Genomic DNA, 20,079 nt, shown 5'->3' with positions numbered 1-20,079 from the left:
TTGAAAATGGGCGAAAAGGGTATATTGTATTTGTGCAAAATGTAAATGTTAACAGGCAGAAGGAAGCATCTCCGACCCCATAAAGTATATCTATTCTTGATCAGCATCAATAGCCAAGGAAATCTAGCCATATTCGCCCGTCCGTATGTATGAACGCAAGCATATCAGAATCTATCAGAGATAGAGACTTGAAACTGACTTAGTTTATTAAAATAAACAAGTAAGAAGTTCTTCTTCCCGACTAGGGAGGCACGCGCTACACCCTCGTTTGAAGTAATAAAGATAAACTAAAATTGAAAACATTTTACCCTTTTACCCACTTTCAATGGGTTCAGAGTATAAACACAAAAAAAATAAAAATAAAACAGTTTTCCCGGTAGGGCTCCAACTCACGACAGACCAGACCAGACTTGATATGCGTCTACACTTCAGCCACACCAATAATTATATATTATATATATTATATTATAGAGAAAGAAATAAAATAGCACCAACGAAACGAAAACAATCGCAATTGCAATGCTGCTGACGCGCATGAATGTGTGTGGGTTCATGTATACAGAAATTCTTGGAATTTGCTCTAGCTTCCTCATCCAATGCGCAGTAAAACTTAATTTTGGATTATCTTTTTGTACCATAGAATATTTGTGTATTCTTAAAAAGTAAATTGTTTTAAAATTTTTGCCTTAAATTGGTTGGCAATAAAAGTTGGGTTATTAACTTGATTTATAGCTCTGCGTTGGTAGCGGGGAGGTGGCGATAGGTATAAAATGAAAGATACTCGATATATATATACTATTCTAGAATAAACATGTCAAGTTTGGTGACTCTAGCTCTAGACTCTAGACCCAAAAAACAGAATGTAGATATCGATTTTTATCGATTGCTGGGAAACTGAGTAAGTTATTGATTACCGGAAACAAACTTGATCTGTGCAGGCACTAGGAAGACCTACAGCTAAAATCTCTAGCTCTTATAGGTTCTGATATCCTTGCGTTCATAAATACGAACAGACGGATGGACGCACATGGCTAGATCGGCTTGGCTATTGATGCTGATCAAGAATATATATATGCTTGGTGAGGTCGGAGATGCTTCCTTTTGCCTGTTACATACATTTGCTCAAATACATAGCACCCTTTTTACCCATTTTAAATGGGTTCAGGGATATAAAAATTCCATGTTATTATAACGATTATTTCCTTAGTCATATTTGGAATTTGCTAATATTGTAAATATATAATAATAATTCATTGTAAGCTCTTCCGGATCACCGTCGAAATATATTGGCTAACTTGTTTGTTTGAATTCTAAACTCTGACCTCAAGAGCCGGCTAAGCAATCAACTTAAAATGAAAAAGTCGCCAAACAACCGTCATTTTCAAATATCAATATATCGAGACAGTGTAAGGTAGCTCTCCATGCCGAGTAATGGGAGATAAAAGTATGTCTGTATATTGAATATTGAAGTGTAATGTATGTAAATGTAATGTATGTGTAATATTGAAGCAATCCGGGAAATACCAGGAAGTTTGAATATATTAGCCTTATGGAAATTCGTAGCTCGGTAGAGGGCATCTCCTAGTTAAGAATTCTAAACTGGACAAAACAACGTTTTTGTTGAACCTCACGGACGTTAAGATTTCAATGAAATGTATATTCCAAAGTTTTCTGGTTTACACTCAATTATGCATTTGCTGCATTCGAAATTTAATCTACACAAATTTTGTTTACCATGAACCTATTGAAAATGGGTAAAAAGGGAATAACAGTTTTGTGCAAATGAATGTAAAAGGCAGAAGGAATCATCTCCGACACCTTTAAGTGTATATATTCTTAATTTGGACATATATGCCTGCTGGTAGTGCCCGCGCAGTACGAATCTGTTTCCGATAATCGATAACTTTTCCCGTTTCCAAGCAATCGATCAAAATCGATATCGAAATCCTTTTTTTTTCAGGCAATCCTTAAGGTTTTAAAAGCTAGAGTTACTAATAGAATATAATAGTATATACAGGTCACGTACCTTGCATTCTGTAGCTACCGCCAATAAATGAAAATTTCATTAAAATCGGTTAAGAAACACAGAAGTTAGTTAAGAAACGAGTGGTTAATTGTTGCAAGCGCATTGCACAAGAATTTCTGTATCATGCATACACACACAAACACATAAGCATGCATACAAGTGTGTTGGTAAAGGTCCAGGATAGCTCCTAGTCGGGCAATTCTGACTAAACCCTAGTAGGGCACTTTTACGTCTTAACGTTAAAAATTTCGACTTACCATCACACTGTTTCTGATGTTTTGTTTCAATATTATCATGCGCTGCCCTCGCCAACCAATTGTCCCTAGCGAACTTCTGCATGCTGCGCTGGTCGTTCCTGGAATCCACACTGGTTTCCTAACCGCCAATACGCTTCCTTTATGTGTATGGTGGAGAAATGCAAAATGTAAAGAAACGCACAAATTTTGTTGAACGTTTGAATTCGTTTCTATTTCAACCGGATTTTCTCGTGCTCAAATCAAACTGATGTCTGCCTCTGTATGTGTTTATGTACTTAACGAAATTAACGTCTCGGCCTGCTAAAAAAAAATACAAAAAACTGCTCAAAGCCCACTTGATAACACTATGCAACAAAAATTTATGATTTGTTACTTTCTTTAATTAAACCAATATTTTGGTTAGTCTTGTGGGGGGGGGGGGGGGGGGGGGGGGGGGTGGCACTTAAATAACGAAATAGATTTTTAAAATATGGAAAAAATATTGTTCGGTTATTTTTGCGGTTTGGTGACCGATCACCGATGCTTTCTGAGCAAATCTCTTAGGTAAGAATATAAGCAAATAAATCAAACCAGCTCGTAGCGAGAGCTGCCTTTAGTTGTAGAAGAGGGTTCAGGGTATCCCCTAGTGGGGAACTCCCGACTAGTGCCTCTATTTTATACCCTGAACCCATTTAAAATGTGTAAGAGGGGTATAATGTATTTGTGCAAATGTATGTAACAGACAGAAGGAAGCATCATCATTCACCATCAATAGCCGAGTCGATCTAGTCATGTCAGTCTGTCTGTCCGTTCGTCCGTATGTATAAACACAAGGATCTCAGAACCTATAAGAGCTAGAGGTTTGAAATTTAGAACGTAGTTCCGCCTAGTGTCTGCGTAGTTCGAGTTTGTTTCTGATAATCGATAACTTGCCCGTTTCTAACTAATCGATTAAAATCATCGAAATCCTGTTTTTTGAGCAAATCACGTCAGTTATAAGAGCTAGAATCACCACACTTGACATGTAGCTTCTAGCTTCTATATATGTATATATCAAGTATCGTTCATTTTAAAGCTATCGCCACCTCCTCGCTACCACCACATAGCTATAAATCAAGTAAATAAACTAATTTATATTGCCCACCAATTTAAGCCATAATTTAAAAGCAATTAACTTTTTGAGAGAATACGAATTTTCAATAACATAATAAAATTCTGTTGAAAATTATGTCAAGGTCGGTTAAGAGACGCAAAATTTATTAAAGGTGTGGTTTTATTATATTAACAGTGCACGTGTCAGCGGCAGTAAGCGCAAAGTGCAAGAATTTCTGTATACATGTACACACGAACATTCACGCGCGTCTTTATTGAATTCTATCAACATCGTTGCAATTGTGATTGTATTGTGCTGTTTTTATGTGCTGCTATATTAATTGTTTTTTTTTTTTTTTTTTTTTTATAAATAAATCGTGTGTATAGCTGGTGGTACTTATATCGTCGAGTAGACGCGTTTGCAAGTGGTGCGATATTTTACAGGTTCGGTTTCTAGGTAGGAAATATATATATTTTTTTTAAATTGCTAAGCAAAGGAGAGCAAAGCGCGAGCTGCATTTGGTGTTGGTAGAAGAGGATACAGAGCATCCCCTAGTCGGCAGATGCCGATTAGAGTCTCTTACTTATTCTTTAATAATGTCATTAAATATGTAAAAGAAAAAATGTTCAGCTTGAGCAAGCTGTATCTAAATTTTAGTAGAAGATGGTTCAAGTAATTCACTAGTCGGTCAATCCCGACTATAGCATTCGCACATGTTTTAATTTTTTTAAATCATTTTAGTTATAGTCCTTTAAACATTGAATATTTGTTTGAAGCTGGATTTGGTGGTAGGAGGGTCAGGGTATCGCGTAGTACCACCTTGAGGAAGTGTCAGGGTCGGTACGAAAAGCCCAAGCCCATCGGGCATCCTCAAGGAAGACTTGCGGCCATCTTTAGTCTACAGTGAGTAATAAGGGGTTTTGGAAAATTAGATATACAGTGGGAATAATTTTTGTGAAAAACTATTAAATTCATAACTATTAGAGCAGATCTGTTAAGTTTAAAGTTCGCGTGAGTAACGCAAACATGTTAGATATGAAATTGGAGGCTTACTGCGGCCTATGCGAACTCGTCAACAGTTAATTGACAATTTTTGATTTAGGATTCTATAATTTAATAATTATGTGCAAGAACTGCTCGACCTTCCAAATGAGGGGCACGATCTGAACTGGGGAGACAGCTTCTTTACCAAGTGGCTAGATTTTTACATAGAATGTGAATACCGGTGTGCCCAATGGTACAGAAAAGCATTACCGTGTTGTAGGTTGAGAGCTGATTGGCACATTTTCAGCAATCTGCTAAAAGTTTCGAGGTTAGCCTTTGTGAAGAAAAAAGCTGAATTTCAGAAGATATTAAAGATCGTTTTTCTTAGACCTTTTCTGGGTAAGTTACCCATTGCAGTAGAGATCCGAGTGTTGGGTCCAAAGATCTCTGCACCCGCCTCTGCTAAGTGGTGGATTCATCAGCAAACCATTGATGCATCTGAGATTGCTGAAGGTATTGCCATTTTCTCAGACTTCCAGGCTTCGGATTAACGATTTGGATTTGGCCCCAAAGTTCCAGCCGATTTCGCGTTATGTACTGCCTGCAAGACTAGTTCGACAGACAAACACATGAGGACAGATAATAATAATAATAAATTTCCAAACAAGAACCTACTTTTGGACCGATCGTTTTATTTGGCAGCTATATGATAAAGTAGTACGTTTCAGTCGTTTCCGACATATATACTGCGTGCAACAGACAGAATGACATATGTAAAGTCTTAAACGGACGTACAAACATGGCTATATAAAGTCGACTGTTGATGCTTATTTAAAACAGATGGTGTGGGACATGACAAAGTTAAAATAAACTCTTTAAGGGTATTGGGGTTCCAGTTTGCCAGACATCCATTTAGTTTCGAGATATGTTTATATGTTCTCGATAACATGAAGCAAACTCACTGCTTGTGGTGTATTAAAGACTTATCTTCCCATTTTTAAATCTCTAGTCTCTAAGGGGTCTAATGCACTTATACAGAAAAGCAGACCGACAGACCTACAGGTTATAGCACAATCGATGCGACTATTGGTACTGATAAAGTATAATAAAAAGTCTTCGGATCAGAGACTCCTCCTTCTGATTATTACAACAATATCCACAACTTCATAATATAATTGAATGCCTATGCATGCAGCTTACGTATTTATATGCATACTTGCTTTGTTATGAATGTAAATGTATAAGTAACTTGAACGTCCTTGGTTGGGATTTGGCATGGAGAATGTAATATATATATGAAGCGATTCAACAAGCAATGAATTTTTTTGGTTTCGTACCCATTGCGGACTGAAAAAGTTGTGATTCTATTAATATGTCGTCTTCGTCAGGTAGCCAACATTTGAACCATTAGCTTGTTTAATCAATAACAGCAACCATTAGCAACGATAGCAACGATAGCTATTTCGTTGCTATGTTGGGTCTAAGTAGGTAAAGTCACAGCGTAGTTCTAATAATTAAAAAAAAAAAATTATACTCGAATTGAAATTTTATTAATATTTTAGGTTCACCTTGTTTCAGCTTATATCTGCCTTTATAAAGGTCGCAATTTTAAATTAAACAGAAGCTCTCCAGGCATCAAAAATGGGACGCAAGATAACTGTTGCGGTAACAACTCTAAACCAATGGGCGCTGGACTTTGAGGGAAATATGGCGCGAATATTGCAGTCTATACTTGAGGCCAAAGATATGGGTGCCAGCTATCGAACTGGCCCAGAACTGGAGGTATGGTAGGTACATACATTATGGACTAGTATAATAACTTATCCTCAAATGCATCATATCCTTAAAATAGTGGCTACAGCTGTGAGGATCACTTTCGTGAGCCAGATACGTTTCTTCACTCTTGGGAAACATTAGTAGAAATCATGATGTCACCTATTTGGTAAGCTTAAATATACTATTCCTAACGTCCTTCCTGGCTATTGCTTATAGCATTGATTGAATTGCAGCGAGAATATGCTAGTGGACGTGGGCATGCCAGTAATGCATCAGAATGTCGCCTACAATTGCCGTGTGGCATTCTTCAATCGTCAACTGCTGTTAATCCGTCCCAAGATGGCCATGTGCGACGATGGCAACTATCGTGAGTCTCGCTGGTTTACCGCTTGGACGAAATCACTGCAAACTGAGGAATATTTGTTACCACGTCTAATCACGAAACATACTGGTCAGGAGACGGTGCCTTTTGGTGACGCGGTAATCGCGACACGGGATACATGCATCGGATATGAAATATGTGAAGAGCTATGGAACGTGCGCAGCAAGCACATTGAGATGTCACTGTCGGGTGTGGAGCTAATTGTCAACGGCTCTGGAAGCTATATGGAGCTCCGAAAGGCCCACATAACCAACGATCTCATATGCAATGCAAGCTTTAAGGCCGGTGGTGCCTATCTTTTTAGCAATTTACGCGGCTGTGATGGCCAACGCGTTTATTTTAATGGTTGCTCGGCCATAGCACTTAACGGTGATTTATTGGCGCGGGGCAAGCAATTTGCACTTCAAGATGTTGAGGTCATTTTGGCCACTATTGATCTAGAAGAGATTCGTGCTTATCGCGTAAGTCTTCGTTCACGCTGCTCAGCAGCCGCAGGAGCTGTAACCTATCCTCGAATTCGTTGCGACTTTGAAATGTCCACACACAGTGACATATTTAAGACATCCACGCCACCACTGCAACTTACTAATCACACACCGGAAGAGGAAATTGCTTTGGGACCTGCCTGCTGGCTTTGGGATTATCTACGTCGTTCCGGTCAGGGTGGCTTTTTCTTACCCTTAAGCGGAGGTGTTGATTCCAGCAGCTCTGCGACTATAGTTTATTCCATGTGCCAGCAAATAGTGCACGCTGTAGAACTTGGTGATGCGCAGGTGCTTTATGACATACGCAAAATACTTGCCGATACTGACTATACACCAATTAATGCTGCAGCACTATGCAATCGGCTTTTAGTCACCTGTTTCATGGGAAGTGTCAACAGCAGCAAAGAGACGCGACGCCGCGCTGCTCAACTAGCTAACCAACTGGGCAGCTATCATATTGAGATCAGTATTGATCTGGCTGTGAATGCGTTGCTGAGTATATTTAATGCAGTAACCGGACTAACGCCGGTCTTTCGTACGCAGGGCGGTTGCGCTAGGCAGAATCTGGCACTGCAAAATATTCAGTCGCGTATTCGCATGGTTTTAGCTTATATATTTGCTCAACTAATGCTTTGGGTCCGCAACCGACCAGGTGGTCTGCTCGTTCTAGGCTCCTCTAATGTAGATGAATCGTTGCGTGGCTACCTAACCAAGTATGACTGCTCCTCGGCGGATATCAATCCCATTGGCGGCATCTCGAAGACAGATTTACGACGTTTTCTGGCTTATGCCAAGGAAAAGTAAGCAACATCCCATTCAATCGTTAAGGTTTACTAGCCCAGCGTCTCATATTTTTACAGATTTAATCTTCCTGTGTTAGAGTCTATAATCGATGCTCCTCCCACTGCAGAGCTAGAGCCGTTGCTGGCGAACGGTGAACTTTTACAAACAGATGAAGAAGATATGGGAATGAGCTATGCAGAACTTAGCGAGTATGGTCGCCTCCGCAAACAATTCTTCTGTGGACCTTACAGCATGTTCTGCAGACTAATGGCCACCTGGAAAAACGGTCTTAGTCCCAAAGAAGTAGCAGAAAAAGTCAAGCATTTCTTTCGCTGTTACGCTATTAACCGGCATAAAATGACCGTACTGACACCTTCTGTGCATGCAGAAAACTACAGTCCCGACGATAATCGTTTCGATCATCGGCCATTCCTTTATCGTGCCAACTGGAGTTGGCAGTTTAAAGCCATCGATGATGAGATTGACAAGTTGCAGCCTATTTACACTCCTTCCACCCAGATGAGACCCAAAAGTGATGAACTACTTCTCTCAATTGACACCAGTACACAACAATCCTTGCATTTGGATGACTCAAAGCATTCTTCGCCGTTATCATCTGCTTCTTTGGATGTTGGTGTGTCTACAGCCGGGCTGCCCAGTATTGATAATCAACCCTGGAAAAAACCCAGTGGATTTTCAAAGTTGCATGTAAATGTTCTCGGCAAGATAAAGGATCGCACTGGCATACCAGTTTAAACTTTTTGTTTGCTTGCATAACTTGTGTTACATCTTACATTTTAGACTATTATATTTACAAACATAACCACTGCAAAGAAAACGGAATAACGATGTTGAGAAAGATCCCGTTATACAAATAGGTGGCGTCTCCGATTCAATTACAAAAATATATTCATGTTCAGCATAAACAGCTGTTTCGATCGACCATGCCCGCCTATCAGTTGGTGTGTAAGTGCCCGTCTCAGAGGTTATAAGAGGTGTAGACACAGTTCATGTTTAATTATTCTATTGTATAAGTATACCGTCTGTTGTTAATTCGAAAAAATAGATTTTTGATTTGAAATACAGGTAGAATACTGACGATCAATATAGCATAGAAATATATTTGGATATTAAAAATGTTATGAAGACCACATCAACTTTTGGTCCATACTATTGTCATCAGATTTTTTGTATGTATTATAAATATTTATAAACGCTGAGCCTATTGAAAGTGTGTTAAAAAAGGGTATATTGTTTTTGGGAAAATTTTGGGTGCGGGCAAAAAGAAACATTTCTGACCCCATAAATAAAATATTTATTCGGGCTTACCATCAATAGCTAAGTCGATCTAGCCATGTCCGTGTGCATGACTACCTACTGTTTATTGGCACTATATTGCAATATTTATACAAAACTAAACTTGAACTTATAAGGCTAAAGCTCAAAATATAATCTACAAAGACATTACCTGCAAAGCCATAGCCGGCAAATAGCAGCAACGCTGCTCTTGCTATACAAGAAAATATCAGGTTAGCGTGGCTGACCATTGCAGCTAGGGCTCGATTCCAAATTTTTAATGTGATAAGCACTAAGTGCTCGAAAGTTACTTATTAACTACTAGCCCCTCAGAACTATGTTCGTTCGGTTTTGGTCATGTTAAAACTATCTATGACTTTTATATTTCCCTGGAAGCTCGTATTTAAGTGCTGAGCACTTGACAAAGAACTAAGACTGGGTGGTTGTTCATCAACTGGAAATGTGGCATGCTCTGTACTGTGTCATGGATTATGATGTTTATCATCGGTGATCCCGCAATACCCGACGTCTTTTTAGGGCAGCGCATTGATTCACATGTTCAGTGCCATTAAGGATAGCTAAGTGCTTAAAGATAATGAGGTGCATACCATTCGTCTTCCACATACGAAGATAAAAGTTAATCATATGGCGAGACTTGCTGCCGAAAAGTAAGATATATCACTTTAGTGGGTAGAGACTCTTTTAGAGGCTTAGTCTTCTTAGTGGTCTCGATCCTGTAAGACAATAAGAGTTCGCTGTGGTTATGGCAGCGTCAGACTGAGGCTCATTTTGTAAGGTATTGAGGTTCTACCGGGATAAGGCATCTGCTACCAAATTTTCCTTTCCTGGCTTATGGAACATATTCGCGTTGTGTTCTTCAATGAATGCCTTCCACCTTTTTATACCCTGAACCGATTAAAAATGGGTAAAAAGGGTATATTGTATTTGTGCAAAATCCAAATGTATGTAACAGGCAGAAGGAAGCATCTCCGACCCCATAAAGTATATATATTCTTGATCAGCATCAATAGCCGAGTCGATCTAGCCATGTCCGTCTGTCTGTCCGTCCGTCCGCATGTCCGTATGTATGAACGCAAAGATCTCAGAACCTATAAGAGCTAGAGACTTGAAATTTTCGATTATCGATAACTTACTCCTATCGATAACTTACTCCAAGCAATCGATAAAAATCGATATCGACATCCTGTTTTTTGAGCAAATTGGTTAAATAATAAGAGGTAGAGTCACCAAACATGATATGTTGCTTCTAGAATATTATATATACGTCCAGTATATATTTGATACCTATCGCCACCTCCCCGCTACCACCCCAGAGATATAACCCAACTTTTATTACCAACCAATTTAAGCTACAATTTAAATGCAATTGACTTTTTCTATGGTACAATAAGATATACTGTAGAAAATTTCATAAAGATCGGTTAAGAAAAAAACAAAGTTATATGCAACTGCGCAATTGGATGGGGCAGCAGCTTTAAGAATTTATGTATATAATAATAATTATGTATATAATACACACACACATTCATGCGCGTCTGCTTCGAATTCTAAAATCATGGTAATTGCATCTTTTTTTGTAATGTTATTTTAGTTCCTTTTTTATCATAAGTACTTAATTGTTGGTGTGGCTGCTGAGTAGAGGCATAGCAAGTGGTGCGGTCTGTCGCGAGTTCGAGCCCTACCGGGAAAAATATTATTATTTTTTTTTGCTGGTTTGTTTGTTGAGTAGAGTCGACAGTAAGGGAAACTTTTTTTGCCAAGGGAACTTTTTTTTATTAATTTATTTGGTGTTGGAATAAGAGGGTTCAGGGTATCCCCTAGTCGGGAGCTCCCGACTAGAACCTCTTACTTGTTAAATGTCTTTTCTTCCGAGACTTATGTCAACATCCTGGATGTGATCGGCCAGGTTTTCAGAGAAGATTACGTCGACCACATAGATGTAACAGACTTTGCATATGGCTCTTTAAAAGATACTTTTCGCATTTTTTTTTCACACAATGAGAAAATCAGAATTCAAATTTTCCGCCGTTTACAGAGAATGACTTATCCTCGAGGCCTTGTTCCGCTAAATGAATCTGGTGGTACCGATATCTGTTAGTGCTACCAAAGACAATATAAACACTATGAGTATAAACAAAAGAATAACGCCCAAACATTTCCATGCGATGCCTAATTTCTAGCCTGGCTTCCCATCTGGTTTTTGTTTTGTTTTCCAAAAGCCAGACGAGCGGATGCCGAAGTCGCGGCTTGCTGATGCTGACACGAGCAACGTTAGTCGCCAGACTGCCTTCGGCAAGCTGGTCGATGGTAAATTTCGTCGCTTCGTTTTCGAAATACATTGAGCGAAAAAGTTTTGAACTTACGATCGACCCATAGCACTTTTGCTTCATCCATGAAACGCATGCTTTATTTAAATGATACATTACCATAGATACTAATGATAAATTTGAGGGGAAAATTTATAAGTAAAATAATTTTTTTCACAAAACGCATTTTGTGCAATAACTATATTTAGAAAATATCATACATAGATTGCTTTTACTGTTGTTTTTGGACAGTGTATGCGCTAGAGAAGTTTTTGTCTCAGCTAATGGCGGGGAGGCACCTATATTTATATGCGTGAATTATGCATGCACAAGAAGTATGCATGTGTTATGTTATTATATTATAATAAATTTTCTCAGTTTTCTAGCGTTGATCATGACCTATCCCAAATTTGTATTCACACATGCATGCATGTTGTGTATTGAGATATTTAAATATTCTTTAAATTAAATTATTAATTATTTATTATTACTTTTATTCCTCAATTAAGAAAAAAAAGAGTGCCAAAAAATACAATAAGAGTAAATTAAATACATCGGTAGCTAATTCAAGCGAAACGATAAGAGCCATTGCTAGTAGAAAAAGACGTCATATCTCTTGAATTTTCTTCAAGCTCTGTTAATATATAATATAAATCTAGGCATGAGAAATATTTTGTTCTGCCTAATTGGTCAAGAGTATCATCTATTCTTGGAAATGGAAATTTGTCTACTAATAGTTTTTTATTGATTTGACGGTAGTCTATTACTAAACGCCATCATTTTTCTTGTGAATCCGGTAAGGATTTCGTTGGTACTAATAATAATGGGCTATTATATTCAGATACGGAATGTTATACTAATATATCATCAATGAGTTTTGTAATTTGCTTGGCTATGTTATTCCCTTTAAATGACGTGTTCTGTAGTTTTTATGTATCATGGTTCATCATCTTTTAATTTCCAATCCAAAAATATCAATATAATTCGAACATAATTCTGTCATTACTTTTGAATGTTGTGGTGAAAAATTGTTCTTTAACTGATTCTGCTCTTTGAAAATCGCTTGAATCAGCTATTTTATAATTTTTAAGTGTTGAAACTGAATTTTTTTAAATTGAAATTTTTAGTATTGTTGGTTGTATTTAATATACACACATATGCGTTTTTGGATTGAGTTATTGAATCTCCAACATCTATACCATTTTCTATTTCTTGATAGGGTATTCAAATTTAAACATACTTAGAGTTTACTTTAACTGGTCGAATTACGTCACAACGAGGAGGAACAATGCTATGAAAGATTGGAATATGTATTGAGGGTTGAATATTATTTGGTCTTAATATGAACGAATCGGATTCTGTTAAGAAATCTTATTGACAATTGATTTTTTTAATGACATCTATTCCATTTATTCCATCGCCAGGGATCGGAAAATTGTTTGGTACTATGTGAAAGCTATGTGGTATGATGAAATTTCCAGTTTTCAATTGGATAAATGCTGGGCCGACTGAGTTCGTTGATCCTTTGCCTATTTCTGTTATCTGTGTTATATTACTATGGACTATTTCATTGATTTCATCTGAGTTTTCTTTAATGATTGAAATGTCAACTCCTGTAACAATGTGAATATTCTATCTGTGTGTTCGTTTTTTATACTGACGAGTATGTTTAAATTAAGATTAATTGTGAGAACTTTTGTTTTTACCTTGCTTGCTACTCAAGGAGGCTTGGTAGTTCTCCGTAGTACCTTGGGCATGACGGACATTACCATTGTGTCTGTTGTTGTTGTTATTATTATTATTATTTAAGGCTTTGTTTCTATTATTGTAACCTCCGTTTTGGCGTTTCTACGTTCTCTATTATTGTAATTATAGTTGTTATTATTATTATAATTGTTATTATAACCACGAGAGTTTCCTCTGCCTCGGTAATTACCACGACATTTATTACCTCGGTGGCTGTGTCCTTTCTGAGAATACAATACCGAGCTTGCATTGGCCGTCATTGCTGCAATGGATATGTGATGACATCATTCACAATTTTTTATCATGGCTGAAATGGCTTCTTTGGTACTGACTGGATAATCTGTGTACGGCGATGGGGCATCTCGTTTTTTGTGCGGCTGGTCGTCTTTGGCCTTCGTTTTTGTTCGGATTCATAAAACGGCATCGCTGCTTTTTTTATTATCTCGCACTGCAGGAAACTGCTTTGGATTAATGTCAGTGCTCTTCAAATTTGTGTATTTACCGTTGCGTATTTGTCCGCACAAACAAAAATGCCCACAATTTCAATTTTTCCTAAAAGTCGGTGGCTTTCATCACTTTTGAAGGGACGAATAACATGAAATAATGTCAGGGTTTGCCACGCCGTTGCGAAATTCTTGCATTTTAGCTCGTTATCGTTGGTAAGGGTACCTAATCTTTGGCATGTGTGCACTTAAAATATTTTGGACTCGCTTTTTACGCCTACTTGCATATTTTGTATAAAAATATAACAATTTATGCGCTTGTGTGCCTGCCTGCCTGTCCCTTGCAAATTTAACAAGATTTGATGTTTATACGAAATTCTACCCTACCCAGACTATGATCAAAATATTTTACAAGCCGAAACACAATACAAATATTACTCACATATTAATAATCTATACAGCAAGGACAAGAAAAAAATGACCCATGCATATTAGGCATACTAATACAAACTAACATTAGATGCAGATTTTCAAAAACACATCTAATAACACAAGCTAACTAGATTGAACCAAATATACTTATAGCATGGAACTTACCCAAAATCACAGTATATCAAAACTGTATTAAAAATGATACCTTAATTGAGGGAAATAACACAATAAAAATCCATAATTGCTCAGTAATACTTAACGAGATATCTATAAGCAATTTGAACTCAGATTACACACACAAAGTATATACGTAAGAAATAATATTACCAAATTAAAGCCACTTTCGAACATTCAAACAAAAGAAATAATTTTCGAAAAAAATAAAGAAATGAAAAGATTTCAAATTATAATAATTATAGTATATATATGATGGATACAATATTAATCATAAGTTTGTATCTAGCATATAAGTTTAACAAGTAAGAGGTTCTGTCGGGAGTTGCCGACTAGGGGATACCCTGAACCCTCTTCTTCCAACACCAAATGCAAATATATAAACTATTTTACAAGCTACATGTCAAGTTTGGTGACTCTAGCTCTTATTATTTACCAAAATTACCCAAAAAACAGGATTTCGATATAATTTTGTATCGATTACTTGGAAACGCGACAATTTATCGAATATCGGAAACAAACTCGTACTGCGCGGGAGCTAGGACGACCTACAGCTTAAATTTCAAGTCTCTAGCTCTTATAGGTTCTAAGATCCTTGCGTTCATACATACGGACAGACGGACATGGCTAGATCGACTCGGCTATTGATGCTGATCAAGAATATATACCATATGGGGTCGTAGATGCTTCCTTCTGCCTGTTACATACATTTACACAAATAAATTATACCCTTTTTACCCATTTTCAATGGTTTCAGGGTATAATTAGCAACACAATCGAATTAATCACGAGGGCGGCGTCAGTAGAATATTACAAGACATTGCACTCGGTCACAAACCATAAACCCATCGAGGTTATACACTCAGGACCCCAAAAAATAGAAAAAGCCCAAATTTGGAGTATTAACATATCTAACAGACAGAACAGTATGTTCGCAGTAGGCGAAAGGGTGTTCTTAAAGAAAAATTAAAGGCTAGGCAATGACCCCTATTGACCCCACTATGGTCAGAAAAAAGGGTGGTCCACAAGGACAACCTCAAGTAAAGCCTGCCTTCAGAACATCAAACAAATAGATTAGTAATAGAACTTTAAAAAGCATAATAATTTAGCTTACTAATTTTTTACAGGCTCGTGGGTATACTCTTCACCCTAGTAGCAATAGCAAACTCTCGGATTACCGTCTACTCCCATTACATTCCCGATTTAGACGGCAATGTGCTGGTATGGGAACAATATAGATATGTAAGGCATTCAAGTATTATAACCGACTTTGCAAATAATAATAAGATTTGATTAATTTTGATTATTCTTGATCGACTTACTTCTCATTGTAATTTATTCGTCGTGTTGAGCTTGCATCGCAGTTATTATCGTTTTCGCTTCCCATTGAAAATGAGTAAAACGGGTAAAATATTTTTGTGCAAATGTATGTAACTGGTAGAAAATAGCATCTCTGCCCCATAACGTATATGTATTCTTGTTCAACATTAATAGCCGAGTCAATCTAGCCGTCCGTCTAGATGTCTGTCTGTCCGTATCAATTTCATAACCTATAAGAGCTAGAGGTTCAAATTTTGAACGTAGGTCGTCCTAGCTCCCGCGCACTACGAGTTTGTTTCCGATAATCGATAACATAACCCATTTACAAGCAATTAATAAAAATCGATATCGAAATCCCGTTTTTAAGCAAATTGCTCTGTTGCGCTTTCGATCTTTTCCAATGGCCTTAACACTAGAAATAATTAAACTGATTTTATTTTGTATGTTTCAATTTTCTTGTATATTTGTTGTAAATTTCGTGAAGCAGGCCGACCCGAATCGATATGTGCTTATTATTTAGTTACAATATGGTTACAAATATAAGCGAACTCCAATCGGAACGTGTCAATTGCAGGAAACCGACAATTGATTTATTATGTATGTGTTTAAAGAATGCAAGTGGCTGACGTGTACAAAATGCACGAAACCAGCGAAGTTTCCTAACTCGATGCGCAGCATAATCTTCTGCTATGGCAATAAATGATCATAACAGCGAAAAGCGCTAGATGAATGTAAACATTGATAAGAGAAACTTAACCAGTTGCTTGCGTAGCTGTGTTGGCTGCGTATTTTTAAGAGCTAGATCTTTCATATTTGAGGAATCGCCATTCTTTAATTTTCACTACCTTTACATTTACATTTTAATACCGTCGTTATATCACATTTAGCTATCATAATTATTAACCTGTCTGGCAATGTCCTAGTAATTCCAAGCGAATCAAATAAGTTTGAACAAACATCTCTAAAAATTGTGAATAAAAAGCTTGCATATAACCATTTTCCGTTTATTTACGACAGTTACAGGTGGAATTTAAAAAAAAATATATGAAACACGTGTTCAACAATTCGTGTGTAGGGTCTTTAGGGCTTTCGTAATGCCGAAAATATTAAAAACGTGTTTATTAAACAACTAAGTAATTCACAGACTCATTTATTGTATGCAAGTTAACAAATAACCCTCGCATAGTTATTATGCAACAGTCAGCGGCGGTAACCAGACACTTTTGTTATGTCGCAAGAGTTTTCGTTATCGCCTACGATTTGCTGAGTTGGCTTGCCGACCATGAGTTTGTAGCGTGTTATTTAGAGTTATGCTTCAATTTATAGTCTTTAGCTTAAGCTGCACCAATATTTTAATTGCAATTTAGTTCTCTTCATACTTTCAACAAGCACACGGCTTATTAAACACGTTACTCCGCCCTTACCGTTTTTTACATCATGTTGTTTTATTGCTGCGCTATAAGGCCAGCGTTTGGAAAACTTCAGCCCACAAACTTAGACTCCAGCATTCCGTAATTGGAATATTCTTGGAGGACTAAATCTTCGGAGAGTCGATACTGGACTGCCTCCGAATTCTAGCAATCTCGCCAGCGACGACGACACCTAAACGAAGTGACGACTCACGCAGGCAATTGCGTAATTGGCGCCCAACGTTTGTATAAACTACTCCCTAATTTAGTGCTAATACCCTAACCAGAATATGTAAGCTCAACTCTGTGTCTTCAAATCAAACTGCAGATTAATTACAAGCTGACAGCAGCAGAGTGATTGAGGAAATCAAATTAAAATATATATAAAAATAAGTAAATTGTCAATTTGTTTCTCTTGCCGACTTTAAATAATTGGCAGTCAAAAACAAAGAACATACGTGAGGTGTCAAATAACAGGCCTTTGCGACAAACTGGTGAGTTGGTCAGGCCCATACAGGAAAGTAAAATTTGAATACGATTGTGAAGACGGTTGAGACCGAGAACCCATTATTAATAATCAAACACACACCCAAATAGAAACAGTCATGGACGCAAATCAAGTGCAGGCCTTTATAGTAAGCGCTGTTATCCAAGCTTTAGCCCAACAATAATAATAATTTCGAACTCAGCTCAGTGCTGTGGAACCCAGATAAGTAGTCTACGTATAGAAACACCCCAAATCGAAACATACCAAAGAATATTAGTGAGCTCGTAGATAAGATGCCACATACCACTAGATATTATAAAGTCAATCCCCGACTTTGACGGCAGCGAAGACGAATATGTGGAGTGGAGGCTATCAGCCACTGACGCATACGAATTTTTCAAGCCATTTAACGGCAGCAGTACACATTATCAGGCGTTAACTATTATCAGAAACAAAGTCAAAGGGGCCTCGAGTGCATTGCTAGTTTCGCACAACACAGTGCTCAATTTCGACGCCAGAATAACAAGACTGTACGTATACCGATAGAAGACCGATACGCCTTTTGCGACAGGGGCTAGAGATGGTTAGGCAGGGCGACGTAGGTCTAATTGAGTACTACGATTAAGTCGAACGAAAGTTAACCGTCGGAACTAAAATAAGAGTGTCATGTCTCATGATCAAGAAAGCGCTGACTTACTCAACAAAGAGGTTAGAGCCGACGATTTGCAGCCGAAAGATTTTCCATCCGCATTAGCTCTAGCTAGAGAAGCAGAAGCGAACAATGAACGAAGCGCGTTTTCGACTTCATACGCCACAGCCATCGGGAGAAGAGCTCAGGCTACTGAACACAACAAAAATCGCCCACAAAATAGGCAGGGAAAAACAACAGGGAGGAAAGAGTTCAAGAAAGAAATCCTCATTTCGTCAAGCGACAGCATAACAATACTAGACAAGAGCAAAATGAGGGAGAACAGCAAAGACAGGCCCCGGAACCTATGGAAGTATATTCCTCATCGAAATACAATGAACGCACAGAGTTCGGGAAACCCCAGACCAAAGTGCACCGGTGCAAGAACGACAAAACACGTCTGAAAGTATGAGAGGCCCAAGGCGGCAGCGCCTTGACAACATCGTTCAGAACACTTCTGACACTCAAGAAGTTAATTATGAAAAGCCAGCTACATCCGCAGTTAAGGATATAGAGGATGATAGCGATTCACCATACGGCAACGAGTCGTTAAATTTTTTAGTGAATGCTGCCCGCTACCGGTCATCGAACGACAGCTGGCTGGGAAAACTTTAAAAATCCTAATGGACCCAGGGGCGGCAAAAAATTATGTTAAGCCCGCAAAGAAGCTATAAAACATAACTCCTGTCGACAACCCTTTCACACAATACATGGCTCTAGTAAAATCCAAAGCAAATGCCCAATGACAAGTTTCTCCATTTTTTTTTTCTAGGTTTAGACACCTAACGCGGACAGGAGTAACATTAAACCTATGTAGTGTGTATATGCCTTTAAAGAACACCCTTTATTCAAATATAAAGGTTGCGGCACTTTGTTGCATTCAATAACAATTATACATTTAACAAGCCCAGAACCACTTTATGTATTGGCTCTTGCTCAGATTACGCATCGCGGTTCACTAGCCCCTCTAGATAACCGTTTATGTCTACGCTGCATATCCCACGCTCCGTCTGAGCGCATTTCATGAGCAACATATACATGCTCACCAACACAGGCATATGTAAACTACACTCTCTCTCTCTCTCTCTTTGTAGCTGTTAAGCAATTACAGCATAAGTATAAGTATATGCATGTACCCATAGGCTAAGCATGAATCTTTAAATTGAAATAAATTCATTCGAAATAACCACGCAAAACTGCACTAACGTGCAACTGTTTTTATTTGTAAAATATATGTGTTATTACATGGTTTCCGTGACTCGGTGACGATTCCCTGCCTGGAGGCAGTAGAGCGAAACATCAAATAAATCCCTGCCTGGAGGCAGATGAAATGGACCGGGTGGAAGGAAACCTCAACTAAAAATTACTGAGTGAGTAGAGTGCGTGTGATATGGGCAAATGTGGAGGTGTTAAGTCAAGAATAACTAAGAGCATAGCACACTTCAAGTGTCTTCTATTCTCAAGTACACCACCACTATTCTCAAGTATAACCAGCGTAGTCAATGGCTCAAAAACTACAAGCCGAACTAGACTTTTTAAAAACACAAATGAAAACCTCTGATCCCAACACCGCACCCCACTTAACTCATATAAAAATTATAAAAGTTAGAACAATAAACATTCCTCCCACCCCAAAGATGCTACAAACATTGAGGAAACCATACCTAGTAGACTGCGAGGGACCCATCTACAGCGTATATTACAAGTATACTTGCCAACTAAAGAAGACCAGCATCGACCCCGCTAGCCTGTAAAACTGGCAAACAACAACGTGTGCGAAGACCAGCACCGGTAACGCCACCGCAACAAGTTGAGCCATTGAGACAAGAGCGAGAGGCATACCGCCGCTTGCTCCAACGAAGGAGCATCAGCGTGCCACTTCTGGTGACGACCGGCTAATGCCCAACGAGGGTCCATGAGGACAACAACTCGACAAGCCTACTTGTTAAAATTATCCTTAGTTATAATATAATTAAATTTAAAACAAAATTT

The 20,079-nt window shown here is 38.1% G+C and overlaps 2 protein-coding genes across 10 annotated transcripts in view; one reads left to right on the top strand and one right to left on the bottom strand.

The window, feature by feature from the left end:
• Positions 1–2,540, bottom strand: part of LOC115765194 (cytosolic carboxypeptidase Nna1) — a 31,292-nt gene extending 28,752 nt beyond the window's left edge. For 6 of the 8 annotated variants that reach the window (XM_030708622.1, XM_030708624.1, XM_030708625.1 and 3 more), the window contains exon 1: positions 2,284–2,537. In XM_030708622.1, coding sequence (XP_030564482.1) covers positions 2,284–2,365 — 82 coding nt within the window. In that variant the 5' untranslated portion in view covers positions 2,366–2,537. Of the gene's footprint in view, positions 1–2,283 lie in introns of all 8 variants that reach the window. The other 2 variants (XM_030708629.1, XM_030708628.1) reach the window with 2 other exon arrangements.
• LOC115765196 (glutamine-dependent NAD(+) synthetase) overlaps positions 1–8,974 on the top strand; it is a 37,967-nt gene extending 28,993 nt beyond the window's left edge. The window contains exons 2-5 of one of the 2 annotated variants that reach the window (XM_030708630.1): positions 5,918–6,126; positions 6,192–6,281; positions 6,349–7,782; positions 7,843–8,974. In XM_030708630.1, coding sequence (XP_030564490.1) covers positions 5,981–6,126; positions 6,192–6,281; positions 6,349–7,782; positions 7,843–8,521 — 2,349 coding nt within the window. In that variant the 5' untranslated portion in view covers positions 5,918–5,980 and the 3' untranslated portion in view covers positions 8,522–8,974. Of the gene's footprint in view, positions 1–5,901; positions 6,127–6,191; positions 6,282–6,348; positions 7,783–7,842 lie in introns of both variants that reach the window. The other variant, XM_030708631.1, reaches the window with a different exon arrangement.
• The last annotated feature ends 11,105 nt before the right edge of the window (positions 8,975–20,079 follow it).

This window comes from Drosophila novamexicana, unplaced genomic scaffold, assembly GCF_003285875.2.
Source record: "Drosophila novamexicana strain 15010-1031.04,08,12 unplaced genomic scaffold, DnovRS2.1 tig00000932-arrow-arrow-pilon, whole genome shotgun sequence".
Taxonomy (NCBI): domain Eukaryota; kingdom Metazoa; phylum Arthropoda; class Insecta; order Diptera; family Drosophilidae; genus Drosophila; species Drosophila novamexicana.
This window is presented reverse-complemented; position numbering and strand designations above follow the sequence as displayed.